Source organism: Hydractinia symbiolongicarpus, chromosome 12 (genome assembly GCF_029227915.1).
Source record: "Hydractinia symbiolongicarpus strain clone_291-10 chromosome 12, HSymV2.1, whole genome shotgun sequence".
NCBI lineage: Eukaryota > Metazoa > Cnidaria > Hydrozoa > Anthoathecata > Hydractiniidae > Hydractinia > Hydractinia symbiolongicarpus.
In genome coordinates, this window is record NC_079886.1 from 15,543,309 (window position 1) to 15,556,142 (window position 12,834).

The following is a 12,834-nucleotide window of genomic DNA, read 5'->3' on the forward strand; positions in this document are numbered from 1 at the left end:
CGCCACACTACAACCCAGTCAAAGGAAAGGATGATACGGGAACGGGGGTACAACCTCATCACAGCTTGGGAATTTGAGAAACCCCTCAAAATCGAGGTACTTTACGAAAGAATTTAGGCCCTACCAACACTATATTGTGTTTGATTTCGAAGCCCGCCTATCGCCTTTATATTCCCGGCAAACGTCTAATCTAACATACCTTTGAAACATGTTCCTGTAAGTGTTGGTATTGCCAATAGCTTGAATGGGAACCCGACTTTCATCGAGCACAAGGATCCTAAGGTCTTGGTTAAACAGTTTGTGGAGGAGCTGGAGAATAGGCATGCCCTGATTGTGAAAGAGGTCGAGAGAATGTACCCGAAGCCTGACGACTTTGACATGCTCTCCAAAAAGAACCGGGAGTTGTGGGATGAGTGGTTAAATCAAGTAGCTGCAATAGGGTTTAATTCTGGCAAGTACGACATCAACCTGATCAAGCGGTATTTTGTCGAAGAGATTGCGCAAGGCGATAAGATCAGGGTAGCAAAAAAAGATAATGACTACATGTTCCTCACCACCTCGAGGTTTAAATTTCTAGATATCAAAAATTTCCTTGCTCCTGGTCTAAGCTATGACGGTTGGTGCAAGTCGTTGGAATGTAAGCTCGAAAAGCTCGTGTTTCCATATGAATGGTTGACGAGCCACGACAAGTTGAACCATGCTGGACCTGTGGCTCACGAGGACTTTTATAGTCGGCTAAGTGGAAAAAACACACTATCTCGCGAAGAGCTTTCTTGGTGCGCAACGTTCTTGCTACTTTGTAACGTGAAGCCACGTCAATACCTGTCAATATGTACTTGTAGGTGCTACAATACAACCGATCGTGGGGCATGTACAACAGATCAAACTGATGCATCTCATTAGGCCTCGTAACGGTAAAATGCGGATAATCGATCTTTTTAGGGCCCTTGATGTGTCTCAGCCACAACAGTTAACGAGAAAGCCAGTGGGTTACTAGCTTTTTTGAGAGACCGCTTTCCTTCGCGAGTAATCTAATAGCCTTGCGCCCGATCCACAGGTGTTCCGGGGCATAATAAATTTGGGTTAGCTTTTCAGCCTCCTCCTCGGTAACGATATGTGGTGATTTTGACATGTCTTTATTATACATGTTAAAACGCGTTCCTACAAATGCTTATAGGCAACGAAGCCTAGTAGGGACAGTGATCCAACAACGAAGGCCAATTCGCCATCTTGTTGTTGCTTTGAAGGGGTATAAAAATCCGGCCTGCTCGGAAATCGATGAATAACGCATATCTTTCGTTGAAGAATTGGCCAATGGTGACATTGCTATCGTGGGCACCGAAAATGTTCACGATCTTATCGAGATGATCTTTGGGAAGTATCGCATGACTGTACAGTTCATTGGGTTCCCCTTCCACCGTAACGCTGATTTTGTCAATCTTGGGATTGTAGAACACTTTGTTTACTCCAGCATATGGTTTCACTTTCCCGGGGTCTACTAACAATAGCAACACGCCTTTGAGGCTTTTCGCCGGGGTCATGATTTGGAGGTTGTATGAGGTATCTCCTTTATTCATAGTGACTACCTTGCTCCTTAGGATCCGTTCATACGGCAGGGCCAATCTTGCATACCTTGACATCATGGCACTCGCGAGACCTTCATGAGTGATCTTGTCAAATTCCAGCTTTATATTTGTAATCTGATAGGCAGCGTTAGCTGCTTTGGCTGCCGTGCTTCCCGATGCTGCCGTACCTCCATCCTTGATGACGTCAGCATGAGGTGCGAAATGTAGGACAAACTGCAACCTGTCATGGAGTCCCGCTGGTAAAACGGGAGATCCCTCGTCAACTCAAACATCTTGCCTAGGGGCATGCAGAAGGTGTTACCGTACGCTTCGGCAATGGCCTTTTCCTCATCCGTCCCAACGTGGTCACTAGCCTTGACTTGCAAGGCTCTGATGGTCCCGTCATTTGGGTTGATCCCTTCTAGAATGAGGTTGCTGTCATGATCGAATTTGGGTAACCACAAGTCCCGGTACACTGCCAGGGTAATATAATCAGATATATTTTGTACCTCGTTGCCGTTTAACGTAATGCGCAAATTCTTCACCAGACTTTTGCCGATGTTGCTGACAATGGTGCGCTTTGCATTGGTCCCCGTCAATGTCAATTCAAATAAAAGCTTGAGGCTGCCCGGGAAAATGACATCATTCTGGGGCATGTTTGGGATATCCACATAGAGGTTTTCATTCTGGTTGATGGTTGAAGGTATGTGGCTAATCTGAACCCTTTGTTTTATGCCTTTGATACCAAAAAGCTGCTTAGTCTCTGCATATGGGTCTAGGGTCGTTCCGAATGTACTCATATTTATTATATGGGAAATCTTCTAATAAAATGGCTGATAATCCGATATTTATGCATGAAGATGATCTTGATAGGGGTGGTGGGGATGATAAGGAAGATACGCCGTCAACGCAACAACTCCCCGGAACATCGGGGACTTCGACGCCAGGACAGCATTCGGGTACACGTAGGCGATTGGCATTGGGGCTGGGGAACAGAATTTGGAGGATGATGTAGACGTCCTTTATGACGAGCTTGGCAAGCATTCAAATAGGACGCCAAATGAGAAAAACTATGATTATTTCAGGATAGGTGAGGGTAAAAAGCTTGTTTTTAGGCAGATGACGAAGGGGGGACAGGTCTACAAAGAGATAGTGTTTACGACTAAGACCGGTGAGCTAAGAGTTATTACAGCCATAGAAAAGGATTTAGGTCCTACGAGTATCAAGGCCCTAGGTTTTACCAACTATCAAAAACCTAACAGGGGTAGTAGGGCAACGGCCCAGAACCTCGCAAATGAGGTTCATGTTCTTGTATTGAATAGGAGTGAAGAGAAGGGTAAAGAGATGGAAACAATAGACGGTATACAAAATTTTGCATATGATGTAGAGGGTTTATAGATACTTCGTTTGCTGGCATCAACGACGTCGAGGACATTGATATAGGAGGAATAAAGCTCGAAATTGAAACCTTACAGAATAATATTAAGGAATTGAAGGGTAAGATTATTTCGTATGGTAGTGATATCAAAACAAAAAGAGGATAAAGTGAAAGAACTGAAAAAGCAGAATGCCGGTAGGCAAAGGGGTGGGGAAATTGACACACTTTAGAAGGATATTAAAAACTTGAAAAAGAATAGAAAGGTTGCACTGGGAAGACATGGTCTACTCTCACGGGAGATTTTTAAGCATCTGAAAAATACCAAGGCTGAGTTGATGAAAATCGCCAGGGATGCCTCTGCTAGAGAAGCTTAAAATCCTCTTCATGGAGCAGGGTATAACTATAGCGAGTATAGTGTCTGCCTTTGGACCACTAGTTTCCACCATCGTACTCGCAGTTACGGCAGGTGCTGAAGCAACTGCCGCGGCGGGAGGAAGTGCAGCAGGAGGTGGTGGAAAGGGTTTGTAGAAAAACAGCTTGAAAGGCTCGGAAACTTCCTCAAATACCTGGCGAGCAAGGCAGGTGCTGCATTACCCGGAGTCATCGATACCGTAGTCTCCTTCTTTCTGAGGGTAGCGTCAACTATCGTCGAATATGCGGCCAAGCATCTGTAGATGGCCATCGTGGCAGCCTCTGGGTTAGGGCCTCTGGGCTCTATGCTGGAAAGAGGAAAGTTACTTGAGCCAGATGTAGGCTATTATGAGGCCTACCCCTGTCGTGATCAAGACCGCCTTGGTATCCTCATGCTGGTTTTGTAAGGTTTGTTCGGGCGATGTAGTATAATCAGGAGGCGTGGGCGGTATGGCATGCTTGGTGGGTGTATATGGTATAGCCTGTATGGTATGTTTTGTAGTATGCTTGGGAGGTATGGGAGGTGTGGTATGCTTAGGAGATGTACTATGTATGGGTGGCGTGGTATGCTTAGGTGGTATAGGAGGTGTAGTATGCTTGGGTAGTGATTTGATAGCTGCCACATGCCCGATGAAGGTGGTCTAATAGCCCTCCCCGTATGAATAGGCTTGTTATTCACATCGACTTGGACATTTACATTGGCAGGTGCTATGAAGATGTTATTGTTATACCCCACAGTATTGCCTATACGCAAGTTTATATCGGAAGGCAACATGTATACGCTTGGCATGACCGCAAAATTTACCGGGGTTCTGGCATATTGCAGCACCTTTTGGAATTCCGTGATATCATGCCCTACATTTTCCTGGCGTTGGACCATAGCTTCAAATTTCTGCAATAGGATTTGCCTTGCCGTGTAGTTGTTAGCACCGGATTCGATCAGGGATGCTTTGGCCCCCGCCCCGTAAACCCGGATACTTTCGCTTAGCTTGGTTAGACCTTCCGATGTCAAACCCTGACTTGTCGGAATGATAAACTTGGCCCAATCGCCGTCAACTTGAGGCCACCAACGGCCGTTTGTCAACGACGACATGACAGCTTTATACTTTTACAGGTTATTAGCATCTGCACCGTATTGCCTACATACCTGTGCATATCCAGAGGTTGAGTAGGGGTTTTATACTGAGAAAACCCATCGTCATAAGGCATGGGGACATTCATCCTTGCCAATATACGACGCATGTGTTAATAAGCATGGAATTTAAAAATAGAGTTGACAAGGGGTACGGATCCCGTCATGTGCTTAGCAGAGATGCCCAAGGCCGTGGTTGCGCAATGAGTTGCGAAGTTAACCTGGATATTCCAGTAGTCCAACGCTTGTCCTATCCAGCCCACTCTGACAGGGTCATTTAGCAAATTGGTGGGGATTTTGATGGCATATTTTGTAAACTCGGGGAATGCCACCTCGATGTGCGAGTCTGTAGACACGTACAAGCCCTGATGCTCCAAGTTGGTTACACCAAGGGCCCATTCCCCCTGTTACTTCTGTACTTTGCCTTGGGGTTGTATGAGTACATGTTCATCCTTTTCTTCTAAGAAAAAAGGGATGAAGCAACTGTATATTGCCGATATAGAAAAGCTTACCATATTTAAGAACTACCTGGGGCAGGATACGAGAATTGCCTTAAAATCCATCAGTATCAGGCCTGTATGGCTGAATCTTTATAGTGAAAACGAGTTTACCATGCGCAAAATTGGGCCCGATCAGAGGGTGACTCGAATTGAGATCATGAACGGTCTGTACAGGATTGAGGATTTGGCGTCCATTGTGAAAAGTCAAGCACAAGGGGACAAGATTAAGCTTTTTGTCTTGAAAAATGGACTCTGTAGGCTCCGCGTCAGTGACGGGTACTCGGTGGTTATTAACAGACCATTGCAGGAGCTCTTGGGCCTACCCTACGATCCTGCGAAAAGGTATTATATGAAGGGTGACTACGATGGATACTACAGGACTGATGTTTACCATAGATTGAGGCCCGTTTGTCCACAGTTGGGTGAAGACGACTGCCTACTTGATGGTAAAAAGTCTAAGATTCTGGCCTTGTCTCCCACCAAGGAATTAAACGCCTGGGGAGATATGTTGACCCGGAGTTTTGACACTCTGATATACCTCCCTTTGAAAGGCTCCACGGATCGTCTCGAATTCATGTTAACAGACGTCTATCACCATGAAAAGAACGTCTCGTTCACCAGCCTCACAATGCATTTGCTAATAGAATAAATGAGCGATATAGCTAAGCTGTACCCAAATTTACCGAGTGCACCTGCACAAGGCGCCGATATGCAGGAGGAAAGCCAGGTCTACAGACTCAAAAAAATTGATGATATTGAAAAGTACCTGCGAAATGTGTCAAGGAGCGGGATAAGCTTGCAAAGAAGTTTAAAATGCATGACACGTGTGTACCCTTCTGTGACCACGGTCTGCTTGGCGTGAGCGTGATTACGTCAGGGCTTGGAATCGAAGCTATAGAATCAGTAGCATGCGTTGATTTACTCCACTTGCGCATGATAGCACTGAGCTTTACTGCACATGCGTTGATTTTTGATGATTATTAGCGGAATTTTGTGCGATGAGGCGTGACGAAAAGTTGTGACGTCACAAGTAAAATTCTGTATGAAGGACCCCCTATACTAGCTACAAGCAACATTTTTCACATCTAACACTGGTTTATTGCTTATATTTATCTTACTGAGAGCACAATTCTTATTTAAAATAATGATATTTACCGATGAATTCTTGTGAAAGGTCATTTCCAAGGACCAATCTCTTTCAGAAAAAAAGTGGCAGCCACAAACCACTGGTTTTATCTTATAAAACAGGTTTTCAACTTTCCGGAAAAAAGATTTTTTAAACCCTTATATCTCATTAACCGCTCATCAAAAGCACACGATTATATACATTTTCTTGATCAGCGCTTTAAGCTCTACACAATAGAGGCAACGTAAAAACAAGCTTCTGAATTATTTTTTTTGTGATTGGTTGCTGACGTCGTCAAAAAGCTTCTTTTTCATTTTTATACTGCCTCAGTGGATTTTTCCACGGGCCTTATCGACTAGTCTATATAATAATACGCCAGTTCTGTGTCTCTGTAACAGGCAAAGTGGATGTGTTCATTTACCTTTGATGTTGCCGAAAAATGCATGTCTAATATGAAACTTTCTGACGTTACGGCGCGACGAAAATAGCACTACTTTAACGTCAATATCCTATATTAAATCATAGTTGATAGACAAAAACCCTGGTTTAGAAAATCGGTAAACTTCAAAGCGCCAAAGATTAATTTATCGCTGATGTTGAAAGTGCGCATTTTTACGCTAACCGTGCACGCTGATTCAAAAATGGCAGAGCGACAAGAGAAAACATTGCATAAGGAAGAAACTTTTTTTACTATTTAGACGACGATTTTGATGAAATTTTAGAGTTTTTAGAAAAAAATGAAATACCAGTAGATGAAATAGAATCTATCGCTGAAAATGTAAGTACTTTTTGTAATTTTTAAGAAAATGCATTATCATAAATTCACGCTTAGCAAACTAGCAAAAGCTAGCTAGCTAACTTTATCTGACTTTTGTTAATAAAACTGTAGTTTTTAAAAAGATCCAACTAATTTCTTATTCATTTATAGATTGAACCAGGTTCGTTTATGTGCGGAATTTGTGAAAAAACGTTGCAAGAGTTAAGGTGGGCTGTAGCTCCATAAAATAAAGCATACATCAACTACACCAGTAAATAATGAAGAGGTCGATTTGTCAATCATAACTGTTCAGAGATTTTCTTGTATTGTAAATGATTCCTGCAAAAAGATTTTAGACAGCCTTTATCCTGAGGCTATTGAGTCCGTATTCTTTCCTCCAAGGTCTGAGTAAATAATGTTAGAATTTGTATGATTCTGAGTCTACAATTATTCTTATAAATATATTTCGGACCACACGATATAATGCTTTGTAATTTTTCAAGGTACGCTACTTACATGTAATTATATCTTCCGCATTGAAAATATCTTTCGCAGGTGTAAACTCGATCGAGTTTTTATCTACAGCTTAAAATTCTTATTAAGCTCCCTACCTTTTGTTATCACATTCAGCCACTTCCTTCTCTATTCTTTATTATGAACTTTCTCGGAGGGCAACGGTACAGCGGCAATTGATTTAAGATTGCTTAGCTTAAACGCGCCTGAGATCAACAAACACGTTATTCAAAAAAATACTCAAAAGCAGATTAATAAAACAGAAAAGGCACCCGAGCAGGAGAATGAAGTACCCAGTTTAAACCAGAATAGTGCTGAAAAGATAAACGCACCGCCCCTTACATTACAGCCGCTAATCGATAGTTATAAAAAAACAATCTTTAAAGAAAATATATACACATTATCAAGTAAAGTTCCATATAGATGAGAAAGTACCCCCAGTCGCTCAACCAGAACGCAGAATTCCGTGTGCTCTTAGACAAAAAGTCAAACAGACAGTGGATAAACTTGAATCCCTCGGAATACTAGAAGAAGTGAAAGGGAAACCTATACCTTGGTTGAACCCGATAGTTGTCGTACCAAAGGGAAAAAATAACATTAGAATTTGTTTAGATATGCGTGCAGCAAACAAGGCGATTACGAGAACTCGATACCCCACACCAGTTATTGACGATCTATTGATAAAACTAAAAGACAGTAAACATTTTACAAAGTTAGATTTAAACTCTGCATTTCATCAGCTAGAATTAGACCCCTCATGCAGATATATTACTGCCTTCAGAACCGAAAAGAGAATCATGCAATACAAAAGGTTAATTTTCGGAGCAAACAGTGCTGTTGAAGAACTCCAACACACCCTTCAATCCATCCTTATGGACATTGAAGGAGCAGCAAATATAGCTGACAAAATACTGATCTACGCCAAGACTACAGAAGAACATGATAAAATACTGGCAAAAGTCTTCAAAAAGTTAGCTGAAAAGGGATCAACCTTAAATTTAAAGAAATGTATATTCGGTAAAAATAACCTCGAGAATTTTGGTTATATCTTCTCAGCTGATAGCATCAAACCGAGCCCAGAAAAAACGTCAGCATTAAGAATGCAAACCGTCCAGAGGATCTGAAATCACTTCGCAGTTTCCTTAGAATGACAAATTACCTGAAGAGATTCATTCCACAATACAGCACAATCACTCAGCCACTTAGATGCCTAACATAAAAAGATGCGAAGTACGAATGGAGTCCAGAGTGTGAAACCGCATTCCAAACCTGAAAACGTCACTGTCAGAAGATTCATGCATTTCCTACTTCGACGAGAATAGAGAAACATTGATTTATTGTGATGCCAGTCCAGTAGGCATTTCCGCTATTTTGTTACAGAGAACGAAAGGAAAAGCTGACACAAAAGCTGTAGCTTATTCCTCCAGATCGCTAATCAAAACAGAAATGAGATATTCCCAAATAGAAGAGAAACATTAGCAATAACATACGCATGTGAGAAAAATCACCTTTACTTATTAGGAAGACCTTTCGTACTTTACAATGGCAATAAAGCTTTGACAAACATTCTTAACAACCCTAAATCAGTACCGCCTCCACGTATAGAAAAGATGTTACTCCGAATACAAGGATACACCTTTACCACCGAATACATAAAATCAGGAGACAACGTCGCAGATTACCTAAGCCGACACCCAACTTCAAATGTCAAAAACTTAAAATACAGTGAGCATCACGTCAACTTCGTATTCGCCTACGCAAGCCTTAGAGCAATAACATTAGACGATATAAAGCTTCAACCATGGAAAAAATATTTTGGGAATTTCATTTTGAGCTCCCCCTTTCCCAAAAAAGTCAATGTTGAACATGGTATTTGCCTATCGGACGCTTGCAGAAGTACTCAAGAAACCTTAGAGGTAAACAACATTGATTTTTGGGTGAAAGGGGGACAGTTAAAAGGAGTTATGACATAAAAAATAAGGAAAGAAGGCCTAATTGGCTGTTTTATCACATTTTTCCAAAATATTTTTTCCGGGGTTGTCTGAATTTCGAAAATCTAAAATATCGCATAATTTTAAAATGGCTGGTCTTTTAACTTCAATATTTTCCATGTTTAATCAGCATGTAGCAAGGTTTACGTGTGTGTCGTTATTATTTGAAAAAATCATAATGGCGGATGTGAGCTGTGATTTTTGCGATTTTTATGATTTAGACCCAAAAAGTGATGGATTGTAGGTAATATGTGTTATATTTTTAGAACATAAACAAAATTATAGACACAATGCCTAAAAGAATGGTGCTAATAAAACAAAACAAAGGAGTTCGTTTAAAATATTAACAAACTTTTTATGTTATTGCTGGAAATATAACGGTTAACCGAATGACAAAACCCAGGTTAAGAGAGTTCGCAAACTTTTTTCAAGGTTAAACCTAATGTGAATGATAGTCCGAATTGGTATTTTGGATTCACACACTAAATTATTGCTTTTATGTCCAATTTAGGGAAATGCCAACGGTTAACCCAACTGTTCATTAAAAAAATATTATATAATTGCTACACAAACTGACCCGTTCTTACAAAAACTCATCGACATCGCTATATCGAACACCTGGCACAGGTTAGCTCAATTACCAGATTCAGATGAAACAAAAATGTTAAAGCATTACAGAAAATTTAAAGATACACTTACCGTAAACGAAGAGAACAACATCTTCTTAAAAGATAAACGCATTATACTACCTAGAATTTACCATCGAATATCGGTAAAACTTGGTCATATTGGACATCAAGGAGTTGTTAAAACAAAAGCACTTTTGCGAAGCAAAATATGCTTCATAGGTATGGACAAACTAATACAGAAAGAAACCCAAAACTGTATACCGTGTCAAGCAACAGTAAAAACAAACAGTAAAACACCTTTACAACCAACTGAGATTACAGAACATGGCAAACAATCAGCACTGATTATCTTGGACCACTACCAGATAACAAATATGCTCTAGTCATGATCGATCAAAGATCTCGATATCCTATCGTGACATTTACAAATAATATAACAGCGACAAACTTTGTTTCAATCTGCAATAACACCTTCGCTCATTTTGGCTTTCCAGAAAAGATGATTTCTGATAACGGACCGCCATTTCGTTCAAAAGAGGTGAAAAAGTACACCACTGAAAAAGGAATCAAACATCAACGAATAACTCCATTGTGGCCCCAAGCCAACGGAGAGGTTGAAAGGTTTATCCTCCCCCTCACAAAAGTTATGTTCACCGCACACATCGAAAATAAAAATTATACTGACGAAGTTCAAAAATTCTTGATGGCCTATCGCATCACACCACACACATCCACCAACGTACCACCATCATATGTAATGTACCGCAGAAAAGTCAGATACACTATTCCTGACTACACAAAGAACATTAAGGATTCCATAGATCTTAAACTAAAATACAACGACGAGAATTCAAAGAACAAATAACAGATACGCCATGACCAGCATGCTAAAAATCCAACCTTTGTGTAACAGACATGTACAATGATAAGTGCACAAGACATGAATACCGATCACCGCATTACACGCAATGTAACCCATTTTAAAAAACTACCAGAGACAGCACTGGAGAAACACTTAAAAGTAGACACTGAGGAGGAGGATGACGTAGAAACCCAAGGAGTGATCTGCCTAAACCCTGAAGATGAAAACTCTCAGAACTTACCACCAACACCGTCACTAGAACAAGAAGCAACCGTAGCACTATCACCACCGCGCAAGACCTATCCACGACGCACCCGACGCCCACTCGAACATTGGAGAAAATATTAACATAGCTAAACAGATACTTGTAGATAGACGGTTTAGCAACATACAATGCTAACACCAGATTCTTTGTTTTGTTTCCTTTATTGTTTCAGGGGAAGATGTTACGACATACAGAACATCTACGATGAATATCATTATCTATACTTTACTTGTACAGAATATTTGATGTTAGAATATATGACGAAAACAATAAACACGTGATTAGTTGATTCGCATATTTATCGTCTGTACTTTTCTAATTATTTTACGATTCTAATAAAAACCTTTTTTATAGCACACTAGTAATGGATAATCAAGGACCATCAACACCAACTAAGTAAATTTATGCACAAATTCTGCTCATAAATAAATATGTTCAATTGATGCAAAAGAAAACTTTATATTTATTTGTCTTTTGAATATTATATACTATAAATAAATAAATACTATAAATATTATATCTCACAATGATAGTTGCTTTAAGTCTGATTTAAGTTGGAATAAATAATTTCTGAAAAATAGAAAATTTGTTGTATATATGGATTTAGTTTATATTTTGGTTAGTTTAGAGAAGTTCCAAAACAACGTCAACCTAATGAAGGTTTGTTTGTTTATTTTTGCTTTTTTTACCAAAATAGTAACTACAGTTGACTCCCTCTAATCCAAATCTCTATAATTCGTATATTTCTATAATTCAAACGAGTACTCCGTCACCGTTAATTTTCCTGAAGAAACTCTTATAAAAAACCTTTTACAATTCGAATTTCTCTAATTCGAAACTTTCTCTAATTCGAACAGTTTTTCAGTCCCTTCAGGACAATTCTCTCCCTAACTCGAATTTTAGAGTGTAAACAGGGCTTTGACAAATTCGAATATTACTAAAGTTCTAAAATTGTCTTTCGAACGTTATTTTTCAAAACGTTGGTCTGTCTACATTTTTTAACTTCTTGATTGAAAATGGCCAAGACACAACACGCCGAGAAAAAGCTAAATTATGTTTTTTTGATTTTAAAATTAATGTATTTTCTCTCTGTAATTCGAATTTTCACTCCCTGAAGCTGAAAGTTCGAATTACTGAGACTTTCTATAATTCAAATCTCTCTATAATTCGAACAAAAAGTTTTCCCTGTGGGAATTCGAATAAGGGAGAGTCAATTGCACTTTGAAATTAGCAGAATGCGCCGAATATGTGGCTAGCAACAAAATTTAATCACACAATATTGAGTTTGTAGCTATTTTATGTCACTGATACATATTTGTTCATTCATTGTAAAAGTGTCCAGTGGATTTTTTTTTAGTCCCGTCCTAATATTTATCATCTTAGTAAAAATTAATCCCAAAATTCCCTTGCCACAAACCTTATTCACAAAAATATGTTTTTTAGGCATTTAATCTCAAAAAAATTTTATCCAACATTGACTTATACACTTAAGGTAATTTGTCTAAAAAGCTGCAAACCCCATCTCATTAATCTGTTGAAATAATGTATTTTTGGAATTTTAGACACGTCATTGAATGCATTTGTGGTGTCATTATCGCCCTTAAAAGAATTCAAAAAACATGTTCCATACTTTGACATGGAACTACAATCCGATTCTGGTTTTGAACGTGCTGTATGGTTTACAAAAGCAAGATATGAATTATTC

The 12,834-nt window shown here is 39.6% G+C and overlaps 1 protein-coding gene across 1 annotated transcript; it reads left to right on the plus strand.

The window, feature by feature from the left end:
* Window positions 1-10,387: 10,387 nt before the first annotated feature.
* On the plus strand, window positions 10,388-10,867 carry LOC130621290 (uncharacterized protein K02A2.6-like). Its single transcript, XM_057436591.1, has one exon. It carries the CDS (start codon window positions 10,388-10,390, stop codon window positions 10,865-10,867), a length of 480 nt encoding a protein of 159 aa, XP_057292574.1.
* The last annotated feature ends 1,967 nt before the right edge of the window (window positions 10,868-12,834 follow it).

What these genes read in the sequence shown, in the direction of transcription:
- LOC130621290 (XM_057436591.1), top strand. Translation starts at nt 10,388, where the DNA reads ATGATCGATCAAAGATCTCGATATCCTATCGTGACATTTACAAATAAT.